This window comes from Danio aesculapii, chromosome 25, assembly GCF_903798145.1.
Source record: "Danio aesculapii chromosome 25, fDanAes4.1, whole genome shotgun sequence".
NCBI lineage: Eukaryota > Metazoa > Chordata > Actinopteri > Cypriniformes > Danionidae > Danio > Danio aesculapii.
Genome location: NC_079459.1, coordinates 13,187,455 through 13,206,540, shown reverse-complemented (window position 1 = coordinate 13,206,540; position 19,086 = coordinate 13,187,455). Strand labels below are relative to the sequence as shown.

General features: G+C 38.8%; 1 protein-coding gene across 1 annotated transcript in view; it reads right to left on the bottom strand.

Annotated features, from left to right (window-relative positions):
* Positions 1–19,086, bottom strand: part of iqub (IQ motif and ubiquitin domain containing) — a 30,744-nt gene that overhangs the window by 7,670 nt on the left and 3,988 nt on the right. Inside the window, exons 4-9 of the mRNA XM_056452170.1 lie at positions 17,696–17,868; positions 6,648–6,806; positions 6,064–6,274; positions 3,177–3,352; positions 1,006–1,176; positions 739–915 (exon numbers count right to left, since the gene is read on the bottom strand). Coding sequence (XP_056308145.1) covers positions 739–915; positions 1,006–1,176; positions 3,177–3,352; positions 6,064–6,274; positions 6,648–6,806; positions 17,696–17,868 — 1,067 coding nt within the window. The remainder of the gene's footprint in view (positions 1–738; positions 916–1,005; positions 1,177–3,176; positions 3,353–6,063; positions 6,275–6,647; positions 6,807–17,695; positions 17,869–19,086) is intronic.

The following is a 19,086-nucleotide window of genomic DNA, read 5'->3' as shown; positions in this document are numbered from 1 at the left end:
GGGTTTAGGGAAGGGGGAGGGTGAGGGCATGGGTCGGTTGGTCAGTTAGTCAACAGCGGCCTCTGGTGGATTTATGTGAGAAGAGCAGGCACGAATGGCACTCGGGAGAGAAATTTGGGATCTGAAAAAGCATACACAGCAGCCTCTGGTGCATTCGTGAAAACAAAAACTGCAAAAAACGTAGCTCCAGGGACATATTTTGCTCTCTCAATAAATGTATATAGGCGTACGTAATCAGAATGAGCCTGGGTTGATTTGCTGCATACAGACACATAAATGGAACAGTGTTTATAACTTTAAAAGGCACTGTGCATCAAAGAAGGCAGAGTTACAGAGCCACCACCTATTGTATAATAGTCATGGACCAATGGTAGCTCAAAGGTTTTTAGGAGCCAAAGCAAACTCCCACACAAATTTGCTTGCGTCATATCATTTGCTTTAGTAAGCTGTTTTGGACTGCCAAAACAAACTTTGATTTTGTTCAGAAGTATGTAATTTCATTTCATTGTTCGATTTTGAAGTATATTGGAGCCTTTAACCATTAAAAAATATGGTCTTGGATTTGGGGTCAAAAACCAACACCAAGAAAACATCAGAATCAAGACCAAGACCATGCAAATCTGATATTAGTCTTAGATTCAAGGATCAAGAATAATTGCATGAAACTATGATCCTGAACTCAGACTCAAAAAGGCCAGGACAAATATGTGGGACCATAACACATCTTATGTCAAATACCCGCAGATATCTGGATGCTTGAGGGTTGAACTCAGGGGTTTTGATGTACTGGAGAAAAAGGGTGGATATTCTCTTCCTTAACCCCTCCAGGTTACTCTTTTTCATGCCCCTCATCAGCAGGTCCATCTCCCTATCAACCAAGTCCACTATCTCTTGCGTTAGCTTGCATTTATGCTCCTGTTTACAAGTAAAAAACAAATATATGTATATGTTTTCTTTTAATAATTTGTAAGAGTTTATAATTTGGTTCCCAGATCTGGAAATTACCTTTACAGTATGTTTGAGAGAGAGTAGCACATCCAGACGTTCATCCTTTGTGAAGTGAGCCTGGGTGATACTACTATAAAGGTCTCTTAACTCCTTCGCTTTAATGGTGAACTGTGTATCCATCTCTGTCACCTTCCCATCAAATGCACGCCATTTCTTTGGTTCAGCACACTGAGGGGAAATCAGACACTGTATCAATACACAATGTAAAGTCTCGGTCAGGACATTTGATCTTTATTATAATCAGTTATCATTAACCTTTCAAAGTGACATTTAAAGTGTTTTATTTCACTGAATTTCTAAAAGAGAATTGTGATATTAAACACCCCACTAAGGGACACAATGAAGAAAGGTTATGAACCAGCCATTTTCAAAGTACTAACTCAAACTCACAGGGGCTAACAATGAATGACTGTGTTTTCATTAACTAACATTAACAAAGAATGATACACACTGTAATGTATTGTTCATAGTTTGGCCATATTAGTTAATACATTAACTAATGTGAAAGGTGCCACAGAATGAAAATCTGGCAATTCGTAGGCATAGCGGTATAATTAAAGTTTAGTAGACAGGCTTTAAGAAATGGTAGGAAACAGGCAGCCATGCCTGTTTAGCTGTATCTTTTATTGTTTTAATGTGTATATTGAGACATTTGCCACATATATTTGTTATGAGGCAACAAATACATGTAAACTGCTGAATATGTGTTTAATACACATTTATGCATCGTGTCATATCAGTGATATTTCTTGATATAAATGTCTTTCTGTGATTTCATGTGCCCACAAAATACTACATGAAATACATCTCTGTCAGTCTCTTTTATTGGGTAAAAAAAATAGTTTGCCTATATTTTATTCACAACACATAACTTGCTAAAGAGCAATAATGGAGGAGCAGATTTAAGTGGGTTGCACACTGGATGCTTCATGCTGCACCTTTACATAGTTGTCTAGACATTGGAAACCAATGCAACAGACGCTGAATGGCAGCGTCAATGTGTGTAACTTCATAGAAAACTTTGTTTACAATTCTAAAAAAAACCTTTAGTTGTGTACAGATAGCTCATTTGCTCTTAATGTGAACCTCTTCTCTACTTCAGTTGAAACAATTGTCATTTGACAAGACATCTAATTGTTTGTTGAAATATTTTTTTGGCATCTGACTTATGATAATTTTGCACAGGTGTATTTGTAAAACTGAGCTTCATTGTAGAGGAAATTTCTATGAATATAAATGGGCTTCTGGATTTGCATAAACCACATATCTTACATGTAGGTTTCAGAGGACAATTTAAACATAACAAATCAATGCACTCAACCCAATCTCATTGTGGAAACATACCCAGGTCTACATTTCTGGGAACAGCGAAATACGTAACTAGAGGAACGTCTGCTCGCAGTTTTTGTTTTTGCAAATCCACCAGAGGCTGCTGTGTGCACTTTTTGATGATCTCAAATTTCTCTCATGTGTCCTCTTCTTATGTAAAAACACCAGAGGGAGCAATATAAACTTCAGCCAACCAGTCCAGCTTTCTGTTGACTGACCGACTGACCCACCCACTCCCTTCTCTAAACCCAACCGATAGTATTTTAAAAAGCAATCTAGAAAAAAAAAGCTGTCACGTCATTTCACGTTTTCAGCGTGTCGTTTATTTATTAAGTTTTTGCTTTTGTTTTACCTGGTTTCTGAAACCATTCTTCACCTGATTTGAACCCAATCATCATGGTCATCTCTGCTCCGTGTCCCAAGGCTGTCAACGTATGTGGCAAGCTACTGGGCAAACTGGTAACACAGGAAATACCATCCATGTGGAGGTAAATGGTAAGCGGTAGCTCAAAAAGGAACAGAAGCCGTTGACAGCATCATACCGCCCCATAGTGGTCATTTTAAATATGAAATGCAGCCAGATTTACCTCTACATAATTCACATTCACCAGAAATGTAGACAGGGGTACATATCCACAATGAGCATGTGTTAAATGCATTCTACAACCCCTAAGGTCTAAACTTGGTCTAAAACTTGGTCTAAAACTAAGTGAGAGATAAGTGTTTACTTATCTAATAGAATTTACAAATATTTAATTGAATCAGTCTTTAATTGCACCGTACAAACAAGAAATTTAGCTTCCTCATGATGAGACAAACCAATTTACAAAGATTGACACCTTGTTGAGAAAGGCTTTTATGGCCTTATCCTGGTTCCTCGTGGCCGCTGCCATTCTGTGTCGTTCTATGGAGGAGATGAACTGGGTCTCTTGCTCCAGTAGAGCGCACAGAGCTGCCTTTCTCTCCGCACCAGATAAGGTGACATTGATGTGTTCCTCCTCCTCTATCCTCCATTCTGACAAACAGAGATAAATGAGGAACATTACACTGACTTATATCTACTGCTCACATTATATCGCATACACTCTATCTTAAAAAAATATACAATTGAATACAAAATTATATGCTCTTTTTTGAAATTGTAATCATTTTAAAAATATTTTTTTACAGTATTTTCTTTTACATATATCTGTCTTATTTCTTTTAGTTTGGCCGGAATAAAAATATATAGTTCCAAAAGTTCTAGTACCAAAGTGTAAGACTTCATTTGATGTAAGACCTCATCTGTTTTCTCTGTTAAGAGAGCCAAATTGTGGAATGATTTACCTGATAGCCTAAAATTAAAAGCAATATAAATATTTTTAGTAATTTTCTGAAAAAGTGGTTAAATACAAAACAGCAGTGTTTGTGCAAATAGTCTTCTATTAGTTTGTTTGATCATGTCGCCTTGCCTTATTGCTTATGCCTTCAGTAATTTTATATTAAGAATTATAATGTTGTTTATATGTATCTAGTTTACTTTCATTTTGTCAAGCCTTCTGTGGACAGGTGTTGAGAATTAGCAAGTCTGCTAAAACACTTAAACAAATGCATTTGGTTTTCCAATGTAATTGTGACGTCGATGTCAAATAAATAATTAAATAAAATTAATCCAACTCAAAATGTCGCGATACTGCAAACTTCTTAATTAAACACAAAATAATTGCTCAAAATGTAAATAATCTCCTAAAACATCCAATTCCAAAGCATATAATCAAATTATATTTATTTCAGTTTGCAATTAATTGTTTTATATGACTTATAAACATTGCATATGCAGCACAGATGATGTATTTGAGTGTCTCTCAAAAAATGAAGTCTCACCTGCGCCCTTACAATCATTACATTACATAATGGAGGGAGGAGGGGGATTGTTTTGCAGCCTGTGCAGTAAGCAGACGCAGATGAAGCATGAGTGAGTTACATATGAGAGCAATGCAAATATGCGACTAGACATCCTGTGGCGCTAATTGTGTTTGACGTGCTTCAAACTGCAAAAAAGTGTGAGCAAACATCTAACAAACGGAGCAACAGAACAGACAGAAAAGCAAGCAGCTTACAATGATGGAGATTGGTTCAAGGATGACGGCTGCTGGACATGATCGAATTGAAAGACATTATTTGTGCTTTACATTATTTGTTGCTGGTATTATGATGTTTGTGAAATCGATAAAATATTTATTTTAACTCTTTCCCTGCAGATAATGAGAGAATACGCTTTCCTGAGTTTAACGGCAATCTGTGTTTTAGGTATATTATGGTAGGGGAAGCCCTAAGGCATTTCCTATGTGAGAGGTACATGATGTCAGTGAAATCTGAGAGAGAGAAAGTAAGATTGTGGATAAAAATAAGAGCTATACAACCTTCCCTTGGCTTAATCACTACCGTTTTAGATCTTGTCTAGACAAGAGATCAAAATAAAGAAGCTTTATTTTAATGATTTGTGTCATTGTCATTGTGTCAGATTGCACGCATAACATAGTAGGCTACCTAATATGGTAACAAATTTTTATTGCAAAATTGTCCGCAAATTTCTAGCATTTACCACCACAAAATCAATCATTTTTATCGCAAAAAAATCACAAAAAGACTAGGGGGGCTGCATAGTCTCTTAATGGCAAAAAATGAAATTAGTTATAAAAATTTAGTTTAAAACTTGTACTTTTAATTGTACTTGGTAAATATTTGAAAAAGCGTTCAAATTTCACATGAGAGCTAATAATTTTGTCTACAATGTCATTTTTTTTCATATAGATTAAAATACTTACATGTTTTACTTCTTTTATATACAAACACAGTGTTTGGAGGGGTTTGGGAACAAATGAATTTCTGAACGAATCATATAGGAGTCATTGGGATAATTAGGTAAAAATAAATGCATATTGTAAGACAATGAAAGTGTTTTTTGACCTTGCATGCATATCAGACTGTGGTTGGAGACCCCCAAAATCTAAATGTGACCATTTTTAATGCATAGTAGGGGTTATTTAACTAAAAAAAGATTTGTAAAAAGAATGAAGTGAGTAATTTATTTTAACTAGTTTGCATAAACCCGCTGAACTCACCAACAAACTATAAAGCTGCTCGTATGCTGCAATAAAATGTGACTGAAAAAACTTTACTAGCTTGTAAAGGTTACACTAAGCTAATCATGTATAACTTAAAACTGTTTAAGTTAAAATTCTGCTTATTGTGCATAATCAAATACTTTATTGATGTTTCTGAAAAGTGCAAACACTGTGACATTCAAATTGCTCTTGTTTGAACATTCTGATTAGCCTGACATAACAACAGTCTTAGCCAGTACACTGAAAAAAGTGTTGCATGCAAAACTGTTGCAAACAATTTATTTGTGTTGAATTTAAACAAACAAATTAAATTGAGCAATGTTCAACTTAATTTGTTTGTTTAAATTCAGCCCAAACAAATTGTTTACAACCGCTTAACGTAAAAAAATTTTTGTAAATCCAAGGAATCATCTTTGAATAAATTTTTTCAGTGGACATTTTTAGATATGGCACAATCTGTGTCTTTATCTTTATTCATAAATACCTGTTATTAAAATAATGTATTTTTTTTGCAGTTTCACCTAATGGTTCTAGCGGCGCAGATAAATCACACTCAACTTTAAATTAGCAGCCCTGTTACTATTAGTTACTACCCAATGTTGGTTATGTAATTACTTACTTTTCAAGGCATTATAAAGAAGATCAAAGTCTCCCTTTGTCTCAGGATTCATCCTGCGTTGATATTCATCTCTGATCTGCTGCTCTTTCTCCTCTTTCTTCTTTCTATTTTCATTTTCTAGCCATGCCAGACGCTGCTCTTTAGCCTGTCTCAAGCTGTCTGTGAAACACTTGGCTAGCCAGCGTCTGACATATGACTGTAGTGTAATGACCTGTGGAAAACACACACATACAAAGACACACACTTGAATATGTGGTTTGCAAGGACTCTCCATAGGCATGATGTATTTAATATGGTCTTATCCTATCCTTATCTCCAAACCCAACACTGTCACAGCTATGGAAACGTTTGAATGTCAATGGACCCTGTTAAATATGTTTTTTAGGCAATTTGAATTACAATGAAACAAGGTATGTCCTCGTAAACCACCTTAATATAGTATACTTAGGTCATATCCACGTCATTATACAATTTTGTGTCCTCATAAACACAAAAACACACACTCGCACACAAAGATACACAAGCATTCGTCAGGAAGCACAGAATGAGCTCAATTCTTTCTCAGCCAGTCCAAACATACGTACAGCTCTCAGTCTCTTGCTGTGATACTCTTCTGCAGTGATGTAAGTGCCTGGGCTGATGAGCTTGTCTTCCATGTTGGACACATAGCAGCCAATCTTTCTCATCTGAGTTGCAGCATTTCTGGAGCACTGCTGAACTTGGTTCTTGCTTGGTTTAACAGTCTGTTTAGAGGGAAATAAGAAAATTAGGGGGTATGTAGTACAGCTGGCCAAAATGGACTAAAACTCATATCTCTGTATTTATGGGATGAAAGGTGATTTATATCGTATTTATATGATTGATATATATTTTTGTATTTTTAATAAAATGGAAAAAATGTTTATTTGCAAGTAAAAGCCTCATGTGGGATGGTACATTCACAATTATTAAAATTTAATTATTATTATTTTATTTAAAATTAAATAATTAAAATAAACTTTTGAAAAAAAAAACAGAACTACAGGTATCCGCTTGTTAAGTGTGACGTCATGCGAAGCAGCTATCAGGTACAAGCGCTCTATCAAACTGTGTGGGGAGACTCATCAAACGGTAATAATAAACGTTTACAAAGCAATGTATTACTTTCGAAAATCACAATCACTATAAGAAAAGTATGATTTTATAAATAATTAAAATTTTTATATTTGTGATGCAGCAGGTCCAGAGACTGATGTGTATATCATGCTTTTATATAAAATTCAATTTAATGTGTGATATTGACTAGGGCCAGATAGAATCTGCGGACATTTTTTGCTATTTCTGCGGAGAATTTTGATAAATATCTGCGGATTTTGGGAGCATCATAACCAAAACCTAATATATGAAATAAAATAAAAAAAAACTTTTAACTTTTTATTTAATGTTTACTATGTAAATCTAATTAGATCCACTTTTTTGGTAAACAAAGCAAGTCTCTCACATAATATCTCCACTAAAAGACTGAAAATATTACTTTACAAACTGTATTGTAAATAAATCATATAAATATTTTCATATTAGTCAATAATATTCCTGAAATTAATTAAAAAACTGAATAACTATGAATTTACAGACATTTACACAAGTAAATAAACAGAATTAAAATGGGCTAAAAATCTGAGGAAATCTGTGGAATTCTGCGCGCGCAGATTCCGTGTGGGCCTAGATATGACTAAAACATGGTCATAAACGAATATTTTCTCAATTCAAATGAGTCCATACGTTACCGATACGTCACGACTTAACAATCAGATACTGTACACGGGCCAGAGTTTTTGTGAACCACAAATAATGTTACTCTGTTGATGTTTGCTCGCAGCTTCTCTTGACAAATCCACCAAAGGCTTCCGGGCATGGTTTTCCCATATGTGCCATTTACACCTCCTTCTGGTGTGAGTATATCCATGAGTATATCACCTCATGATCAACTTGCACCCTTCTCTATACCCAACTGATAGTGTTTTCAAATGCAAACAACAAGAGAAAAGTGTATCATGGCTGTGTAGTTTTATCACAACTTCACATCGATTTTTGACCTGGGTACTAGTTCTGTCTTTCACCAGACTTAGCAGGCAAACATATGTTAAAGCATGATTTTATGATTTTGCTATTCTTGTTTTTGTAGACAGAACAGAATATGATAGAAGCATACTTGTCACCCTTCACGTTTTTCCAAGGATTCTCCAGTATTTTACAATTGTAACCCACTATCATCCCGTAAAGGTATTTTACCGTATTTCTCTTGTATTTTTAATCTTTCTGTGAAGGGTGGCAATAAACATTAGAGAGCCGACCCTCTCTATACACAACTCATACCGCCGAACCACCATGGGATGCCCCTTGCTCTTAAATGTGAGTTTGTTCTGCGCTTTCATTTTATTTAGGCATGAAAACACTTTTTATTAGTGAAATAAATATAAAAATGGCAGGATTCCCTTCCTTTCCATTATAGGCGCCTGCTATGCAATCCTCAAAACAGTCAAGAGCATGACTGTCAGATGCCATCCATAATGATAAAGCTGTTGCATCATCACAAATGCATTTTGTACACGCGAATTGAAGCGGAGCGAATTTGGACACTTTGGGTTTTGGGTCCATATAATAGTAATAATAATAATATCTTAACATGTCGATCCACTGGGTTTTCATTCAAACACAAATTTTGTCTTAAATGACCATAAAAAATATGAAAGTCATCGAATGTTTTCATTATAGATGTGTGCATTTTTAAAGCGACACCTCTGTAATTTAATTTGATCAAACAAAAAATCTAAATGAGAGATCATTTAATTAGCTCTTTAATCAGAATGTTTAAGTTATACAGTGAAGAAAAGGTTAATGAGATTTGATAACTTGGTTCAATTTTTTTATAATAGCTATTAATTTGAATGGGCTAATCTGTTTGCTAATTTATTTGCAGCTTTTTCTAATGTTTTTGGGACGATGGGTTATCCCAAAAGGCAGCGAGGTGTTTTTTTTATTTTTTGACCAAGATGCTAATGGTCTTATTCAATTCAATGATTTATGCTAAGCTAAGCTAAAATGCTCTGGCCAGACCCATAGATTGCAGAGATTACAATGTAATGCATTTGTGATAGCAAAGCTACATTTTCAGCAGCCATTCCATAGTCTTAAAGACATTTTTATTGCCTAATTGACTCTAAATGTCAAATGTCTTTTGAAGTCTACTAGAGTCACATAATCCTTTATAACATGATATCAGTCTATTATGTTGATACTGTCACAATCAGATGACGAGAGCCTGGAGTATGTTTTGTTTCTTATATTTAGTTCATCCAAATTCTTTAAAAGAAATAAAAAGTAATCTGTGTATACATCTGTGGTCAAAAATATTGTGATTTTTGGTGACATATTACATACATTTATGGCCAAATACTTAAAAAAAATTGTTTGTTTTAAGATTTTAAAGTGAGCTTGTGTTTTATAAATCACTAAAATAGTTTGGTAACAAATTGATTAACAATTATGTTGTCCTTTTTGAAAACTGAGTTCACTCTCACTTGCTTTCCTTTTGCTTTGACCCAGAATTATCAGGAGATGCCATAGTGAAATGAACCACCATGAAAACTGAGTTACAAACAATAAATAATCACAAGAACATAAAGGTTAAGTTTTATTTAATTTTATATACAATTATACATATTTACATTTTATAACAATTTTACAATATAATATACGTTAAGGGTATGTTACGTATATTTTGAGTTATTTATGTATTTTAATAAATATTATAAAAGTTATTTATTTATCTGTTGATTTCGGCCAAGAAGGCTAAAGTCTGTTTTCTTTGATTGTAGGTTTGACATATTCACTGACACCAAATGAATGGCTGTTGCAATAACATTTTCCATCCGATGAAATGCAGTGTAAACATAAAGTTTTGAATGCATTATGCACCACCCATGTGCTAAATTATGGAGTTAGATATGGAAAAGATGTAAATTCTGTCATTTTAATGGGTTGCTATTCACCCTGGTGACAAAACATATAACGTAGTTTAGTGCAGTGGAAATTTTCTGTTGATATATCAGCATCTAAGACTGCAATTACCCATTTTATAGAGTGTATGTGTACATAAATTGTCAGGCCTTGTCTGCCCTATCAGTGTTGTCTATGTTTAATGCTTCCTTGTTTGTCTTGTGTTTGAGCACAAGGCTCAGTCTTTGTTTGTGTTTGCTCCTCTGTTCCTGCCTCCTTGTTTCCCTTTACCATGCTCCGTTGCTTAGCCATTATCTAGTCCTTGTTAGTGTACGTGTTTTCATCTGATCAACGTGTGCTTTCTTCTCTTTATTTGTTTTCTTTTTTAAGCATAAGCACAGTGCATTACATAACAGTATCATGCATGAGTGTGCTTCATGCAGGTGAGTGGGTTTGACAAACCACCTGTAGGACACACTAGTCCTGTCTTAATGCACCCGACATTTTGTTAGAAACACTCATATGCTTTACACGTTGTTTTTATGTTTGTTTATATAACTATTATTTTTATTTATAACACTCAATTTTTGCATCTCGTGTTTAAATCCACTATGAACAGAATATTTGCTAATTATTTTCTTTATTCTCTATTACCACCAGGGGATACTCATCCCGAGGCCTCTAGAGATTATGCAGCACTATTGATGCGATCTAAGACCTGTGAAAAAATTATGCCAAGGTTTCCATAATCCTGGACCAGGCCATATCCTGAGCAGATGCTGTGGCCGTCATGGAGGAGCAAAAAGCATGAGACTGATTCCTGAAAGACCACAATGACAGTCAAGTCTTCGCATTGATCCCACAGCCCAGCCTGAACACCGCCGGTGACCTACTCACATCTGCAGTTTCTCCAAGATGGACGTCCACTGTGCTCCAGCCTCCACCACATAGACTGCAGCTCTGCACAGGAAGTTTGGCCAGAGGAGAAATGGTCGTGCCCAACTGAGCCGGGTTTCTCTTGAGGTATTTATTTTACTTTCATCAATTGGTGAAGTTTTGTTCCTCGCCACTGTTGCCACTGGTTTGCTTGGTTGGGACTTTGGAGCTGCGCATCAATGGATTTGCTCTTCAGTGTTTGGACTTTCAGCAGTGAAAATTAAACCACTCTGAACTGAACTTAACTGAACTTCAATTATAAAAAACTGGACTGACACAGTTTGACTTCAGTAGAACTTCTGTTAATAAATAAACATGAATTGGTCACACTTTATTTTGATGGTCCGTTTGTTGAGTTAAAGTTACATTGTCTCTACATGCCAACAAATTCTCATTAAATTATAAGTAGACTGTTAGGTTGGGGTTAGGGTTGGGGTACTTGCAAAGTTACTTATAGCCAGTTAAATGTTAAAAGATGAGCAGTATGAACAGATATTAAGCAGACAGTCTACTAATACTCAAATGGACCATCAAAATAAAGTGTTACCCATGAATTGAGTTGAATTTATATTTTTTCCTCATGTCTTTGCTGGCTTGATTTGTGCGCTGTATTTGTGTCTAAACGGTAAGAATCTTCTCTGCAATCCACTTAATTATTTTCCCTACTTTTTTATTCTTTCCTTTTGTCACCATCCTGCACTTTGTCTCCCCTAAAGGTCCCAGTGTTTCCCCTCTACCTTTGTTCTTCCTCGTGTGTCCTTGTTTACTTTAATTTTGATCACCTGTGACTTGTTCCAGCCTGTGTATTTAAGTTGTCACTTTGTCTGTGTTCCTCACTCGGTTTTTGAGTCATCCCTGGTGAACTTGCCCTGCGTTCCCTTGATCTCCTGAGCTACGTCTAGTAAGACTGTTTTATTTCCCTGTTGCTGGCTGCCTTAATGTCTATTTGTTTTCTCCCCTCATGGAGTTTTCTTTACATGTTTATTATACTGTTAAAATATTTTGTATTCCTCATTCTGAGAAGAACCTAAGTTCTAAGTTTGCTACCTCATTTTTCAGTGGTACACACACCAGTCTCCACACCAGAGACCAGGGTTCAAGACCCGGCCGTGACAGAAAAACCGAGTCAGACATGGACCCACAGACACTCAGTACCAAAGATCTGTTGGCTGTGATTGGCAGTTATGAAGCTTCGTTCCAGCGTCATGAAGAGGTCCTCCGTCGTCAAGAGGAGTTGATGACAAAACACTCAGAGCTCCTTGCTGATGTCATGTTGTCCATTCGGCAACTCTTTGAGAGCCTCCCTGGTGCTTCTCCTGCTACACCTCCTCTAATAGCCAACAGTCCTGCCATAGCTTCAGTAGCTGCTGCAGAGCCCCGACTTAAACCCCACAAGCCATTCTCTGGAGATCCTAGTTCCTGTCAGGGATTTCTCACCCAGTGCTCTTTCACTTGAGCGTCAGCCCTCAAGTTTTCCCACTGACTGCTCGAAGATTGCTTATATTATCACCCTTCTGACTGACAAGGCATTATCTTTGGCCTCTGTGGCGTGGCAGTCCCAGCCTAGTTATTGGAAGTCATACACAGCCTTTGAGAAGGTGTTCAATCATCCTGTTAGCGGACAGGAGGCTTCCAAACGTCTACTTACTCTCCGTCAAGGCCCCCGCAGGACTGCAGACTTCGCCATTGAGTTTCGAACTATTGCAGCAGGCAGTGGTTGGAATGACGAAGCCTTGAGGGTCTGCTTTCAGGGCAGATTAGCTGAATATCTTCAAGATGAGTTGGCCACCTGGGAACCAGCCAAAGACCTTGAATCCCTTATTGATGTGGCCATTCACCTTGGTATTCGCCTGAGAGAACGGAGAATGACTTGAGGCAGAACATCCCAGTCCCAAGCTCCTGTTCACAAACCTGCATCCACAGTTCATGCCCCACCTGTCAGACTTCTCCCAGTCAATCAACAGTCTCCCGAGCCTCCAGAAGATATGCAGCTAGGTCGTTCCAGACTCTCTCCCAGTGAAAGGGAATGAAGCATGAGGGAGCGCCGATGCCTTTACTGTGGTACGTCTAGTCACTTTCGATCCACTTGTCCAGAACTGTCAGGAAATGATGGTCCCCACCTAATTACAGGAGGACTGTGATGGGGAAAATAAGAGTTCCTCCTGCCAACACCGTTCTAGCACTCCAAGCTATTCTGTCCTGGGAGAGCCATCAGTTTTCAGTCCAGGCAATGATCGATTCAGGGACTGCAGGTAATTTCATAGATCTGTCCTTGGCCAAGAAACTTAAGATCCCTACCAACCTTCTCCCTCATCCCCAGGCAGTAACTGCATTGGATGGTAGACTCCTTGAACCTGGAAAAGTAACTGAGGCCACTCAGTCCCTGAAACTTACCATTGATAAACATCAGCAGGAGGAGACTGTCTACCTTATTGACTCCCCCGAGTACCCTGTCATTCTAGGTCATCCCTGGCTGCACAGACATAATCCCCATATCAACTGGTCTACTGGTTCCATTCTAGATTGGAGTCCTTGTCACTTCACCTGTTTAACCCAGAGCCTCTCATCCCGAGCCTCAAGAGTCTGTAGATCTGTCTCAAGTTCCCGCTGTCTATCATCAGTTTAGGGCAGTGTTTAGTAAGTCCCGAGCCACCTCACCGCCCATATGACTGTGCAATTGACCTTCTCCCTGGTTCCTGCCCTTCTAGAGGCAGAGTCTTCTCCTTATCTTCCCCTGAACAGGCTGCTATGAATGCTTGCATCAAGGAGTCCCTGGCAACTGGCATCATCCAAGCCTCCACTTCCCCTGCTGGTGCTGGCTTGGGAATGGGGAAGGCTTAGGCCATGTATCGATTACCGAGGTCTCAACAAGATTACCATTCGAAATCGATATCCCCTGCCTCTTATGGCTACTGCTTTTAAGCTTCTGCAGAGAGCTTCCATTTTTACCAAGCTCGACCTTCGCAACGCCTACCATCTGGTGAGGATACGGCAAGGAGATGAATGGAAGACTGCTTTTAACACCCCCACAGGCCACTATGAATATCTGGTGATGCCTTTTGGGCTTACCAATGCCCCTGCTGTGTTCCAGGCACTTATAAACGACGTCCTCCGAGACATGTTAAATTATATTTGTATTCATTTATCTGGACAATAAACTAATATTTTCAAAATCAACGGAGAAGCATGAGGGTCATGTCAGCAGGGTTCTCCAAAGACTCCTTGAAAATCATCTCTTTGTCAAGCCAGAAAAATGTGATTTTCATGTTGCTCTGATTAAGTTTCTTGGGTACATTGTCATGCCTGGTCACCTGGAGATGGACCCTAGCAAGATTAAGGCTGTTCTCAACTGGCCTATTCCAACCACAGTAAAAGAGGTGCAACGGTTTGTGGGTTTTGCAAACTTTTACAGGAAGTTTATCAGGAATTTTATCTCTGTTGTGGCTCCCTTGACAGTGCTGACAAGGGAAGGAGTCAAGATTGACTGGCGTCCTGAAGCAGCAGCTGCCTTCCAGGATCTCAAGTATCGATTTACCTCAGCTCCCGTTCTTTCTATCCCTAATCCAGACATACTGTACCCTTTACGGTAGAGGTGGATGCCTCAAAAGTGGGTGTAGGAGGCATTTTATCACAGAGGAATGAGGATGGAAGACTACACCCCTGTGCTTTCATGTCACGTCGCCTGTCTAATGCCGAGCGCAACTACCATGTGGGGGATTGAGATCTGCTTGCTGTAAAGTGGGCCTTGGAAGAGCGGCGTCATTGGCTTGAGGGTGCTCAACATCCTTTCCACGTTCTTACAGACCATAAGAACCTGGAATATCTCCAGCAGGCCAAGCAACTGAACCCTCGGCAGGCTCGATGGTCGCTGTTTTTTAACAGATTTCAGTTCACCCTGACTTATAGACCCGGTTCCAAGAACCTCAAGCCAGACGCCTTGCCCCGAGCCTACTCTCCTGAGACCCATGAAAAACCTGTTTCTTCTATTATTCCTAGTTCAAGGATTGTTGCTCCCCTCAGATGGCATCTGGAAAAAGTAGTCCGTAAGGCCCAAACCAAGGAACCTGGTCCAGGCAGTGGGCCGTTGGGTGCTCTGTACTGTATGTCCCTCGATCAGCGCAAGCTCAGGTCTTGCAGTGGGGTCACGAGTCCCTATTGACCTGCCACCCAGGTAGCACCCATACTCTAGAATTCCACCAACGTCGCTTTTGGTGGCCTTCCATGAAGGAAGATGTTAAAGCTTATGTGGAGGCCTGCCAAGTATGTTGCCAGGGAAAATCATCACACCAGCAACCTCAGGGGCTGCTCCATCCCTTACCTGTTCCCCACAGGCCTTGGTCACCTCTCCCTGGACTTCATTACGGGACTTCCACCCTCCCAAGGCAACACTGTCATATTGGTTGTAGTGGACTTTTTTTTTCTTCTCCTCTAAGGCTGCTCGGTTCATTCCCCTGCCCAAGTTACCATAAGTCAAGGAGACAGCTGAGCCCATAATAAGCCATGTTTTTGGCATTCCCCAAGATATTGTATCTGACCGAGGTCCACAATTTTTGTCTAATGGTCAGACCGAAGGAGTTAACCGAGATCTGGAAACCACTCTACAGTGCATGGCAGACAACAACCCCACCACTTGGTCTTCTTACATAATGTGGGCTGAATATGCCCACAACACCCTCAAGTCCTCAGCCACTGGACTTTCCCCTTTTGAATGCCAATTTGGTTATACCCCTCCCTTGTTTCCTGAGAAAGAGGTGCAGGTGGGAGTTCCCTCAGCCCAACACTTCGTTCAATGCTGTCGACTAACCTGGAGGAGAGCTAGAAACCCTCTTCTTCGAACCTCCCTGAGATACCAGCCTCAGTCTAATCGCCGTCGTCGAAGGGCCCCCGCTTTCCATGCTCGTCAGAGAGTCTGGTTGGCCACTAAGAACCTTCCTAAGAACCTGGGTTGAGTCCAGAAAATTGTCCCAGAAGTTCATCGGGCCATTTAGAATAGCCAGGAAAGTTAACCCTGTTTCCTATCGTTTATTTCTTCCTCGTTCACTTAGAATAATCCCCACATTTCATGTATCTTTATTAAAACCCGTCTTGTCTTCTCCCTTTGCCCCCCCTCGCAGACCACCTCCACCTCCCAGGATCATCAACGGCCAGCCAGCCTACACGGTCCACCGGATACTGGACTCCAGGAGGGTCCAGAACTCACTTCAGTATCTGGTTGACTGGGAGGGCTACGGGCCAGAGGAGCGCTCCTGGATTCCTGCCAAAGACATCCTGGACCCTAGTTTAATCTGGGAGTTTCATGCCCAGAGGCCAGAATGTTCTGCTAGGAACGTCAGGAGCCGTTCCTAAAGGAGGGGGTCCTGTCACCATCCTGCACTTTGTCTCCATTCCCCTAGAGGTCCCCGTGTTTCCCCTCTACCTTTGTTCTTCCTCGTGTGTCCTTGTTTACATTAATTTTGATCACCTGTGACTTGTTCCAGCCTGTGTGTTTAAGTTGTCACTTTGTGTTCTTCACTCGGTTTTTGAGTCATCCGTGGGGAACTTGCCTTGCGTTCCCTTGATCTCCTGAGCTACGTCTAGTAAGACTGTTTTATTTCCCTGTTACTGGCTGCCTTAATGTCTATTTGTTTTCTCCCCTCGTGGAGTTTATTATACTGTTAAAATATTTTGTATTCCTCATTCTGAGAAGAACTTAAGTTGTCTGTTTTGCTACCTCACTTTTGTGAAGAATCTAAGGTGACCTTTTTAATTTTTATTTTTTTTATAAATTTCAAAAAATAAATTTGTTTTCTGGATTCCCTCTTGGGGTGTTTTCGTTTGGGTCCAACTCAACTACCCCTGTGGCTCAGTGGTACACACACCAGTCTCCACACCAGAGACCTGGGTTCAAGACCTGGCTGTGACACCTTTATCTTTTCCTTTAGTCCTTTTTTTTTTGTTTTGTTTTCAGCTTTTGTTAAATTGAAGTTTTGATTTAAATTTTTTTTTTCAGTGGTGGTTCTAGTTTAAATGGCACCCTAGGCAAACCACCCCATATATACCCCCCCAAACATTCCTCGAGAAATAAAGGTGACACTATGTACAGTAGTTGACTTTTTACTACTACTAATTGTCTCAAACAAACAATTCAGACTGTATACAAACTGAAATTTCATTAATATTCCCCTACATTTGGACCATTCTTGCCTTTTGCAGCATCAAAGTCATCAATTACATTATCATATACCCCATTAACTCCCCAGTGATGGGTTGCAGCTGGAAGGGCATCCGCTGTGTAAAACATATGCTGGATAAGTTGGCAGTTCATTCCGCTGTGGAGACCCCAGATTAATAAAGGGACTAAGCCGAAAAGAAAATGAATGAATGAATGAATATACTCCATTAAAGTTAACCCAGGGGTGTTGCTAGACATAAACTACTGAAGCATGGCCCCAAAACATCTTTGATCGGGGATAACCACTCTAAATTAATACACTTGCATAAAATAAATCATATCTCAAAGCTTTAACTGAGGCACAGCTGATTCTTACTGTGGCACCTTTTTTTTTGCACCGATTCCCTGTGCCGCCCCCCAGTAAGATGCCACCCTAGGTGATCGCCTATATTTCCCATGCCTAAATCCACCAATCAATAAAACGTCAATAAAACCCCCGTAACCTCCATTTTGTGTTTGGGTTCTCCTTCCAGACCCCTGAAAATCATGCATGTACAGTATGTGTACCTGTGTATCCCTGCTGAACATCTGAATGCCTCTGTCTGGCCTCTTCTTGGGCACCGTCTGTATAGCAGCATGGTGATACTCTGCTTTGGTCAACTTGTGACGGTATCCTCCCAGAAAAGCCTTCCCCTGAGTGGCTCTCTCAATCTCTACCACCACATCCTGATATGTGTCTGCTTCTTAAAGTGAGAAAACTTGTCATAAATGTTTGTCTATAGTTAAAATAAGCTAAAATCGGTTTAAATTAGCCAAATAAGTTCGTAGTGTCATATCTTTTTCCATTTTTACAGCCAATCACATTAACAGCTTTTGCATTGTTGCTTCAATGATAATTTTGATTAGTGTCACATACTCTTAAAAATTAAAAGACACATGTATAAGATACACTAGGCTACTAAAGCAATTTTAAGCCAACAAAGCAGTGGTTTATGGACAATGTTATGACATGCTCTTTCAAATAAACAAAGGTTTAATAGAAAAAAATATTTTTTTGAAAGGCCATGTTAGTTAAAAATGGCTGGTTAATCTAATATGAGCAAGAAATTTCAGCTGTACTGCATAACACACACTTCAACTGATTTTGAGGGTGAAATAAATTTATACAGTAGATAGGTCTATTAGTAGGCCCACACGGAATCTGTGCGCGCAGAATTCCTCAGATTTCTGCAGATTTTTAGCCCATCATTGATTTTGTTTATTTACTTGTGTAAATGTGTGTAAATGTATATTTATTCAGTTTTTAAATTAATTTCAGTAATATTATTGACTAATATGAAAATATTCATATGATTTATTTACAATACAGTTTGTAAAGTAATATTTTCTGTCTTTTAGTAGATACAGTATATTATATGAGAGACTTGCTTTGTTTACCAAATAAAATTGATTTAATTGGATTTGCATAGTAAACATTAACTAAAAGTTAAAAAGGTATTACTTTTTATTTCATATATTAAAATTTTAGTTATGATACTCCCAAAATAATTCTGCATAAATTCGCACACTTTTAACACAATTCTGCGCAGAAATAGCAAAAAATGTCCACAGATTCCGTCTGGCCCTACCTATTAGTACGTATCCATTCAAAATGGTTAACAACCCTTTCAATTATTTTACCAATGCAAAGAAACACACACCTATACAGTATTCTGCAAAAATTCGGGCACCCCTCTGTGGTTGCATATTTATGTGCTCTTTCTTCATAGGAGAACATCACAGTGAAATGCCATTTGGTTTCTAGTGAAAGCTAGATAATGTCATATTTTTCAGACAGAAATAGGCAGTGTAGCAGTATTGACATGGGTGAAATTAAACTGAAACTGAAATATGTGCTGGTACTGGAAACCTTGTCAGAGTTAAAGGTCGCATGGTATCCAGTATCAGCTGATTCAGAA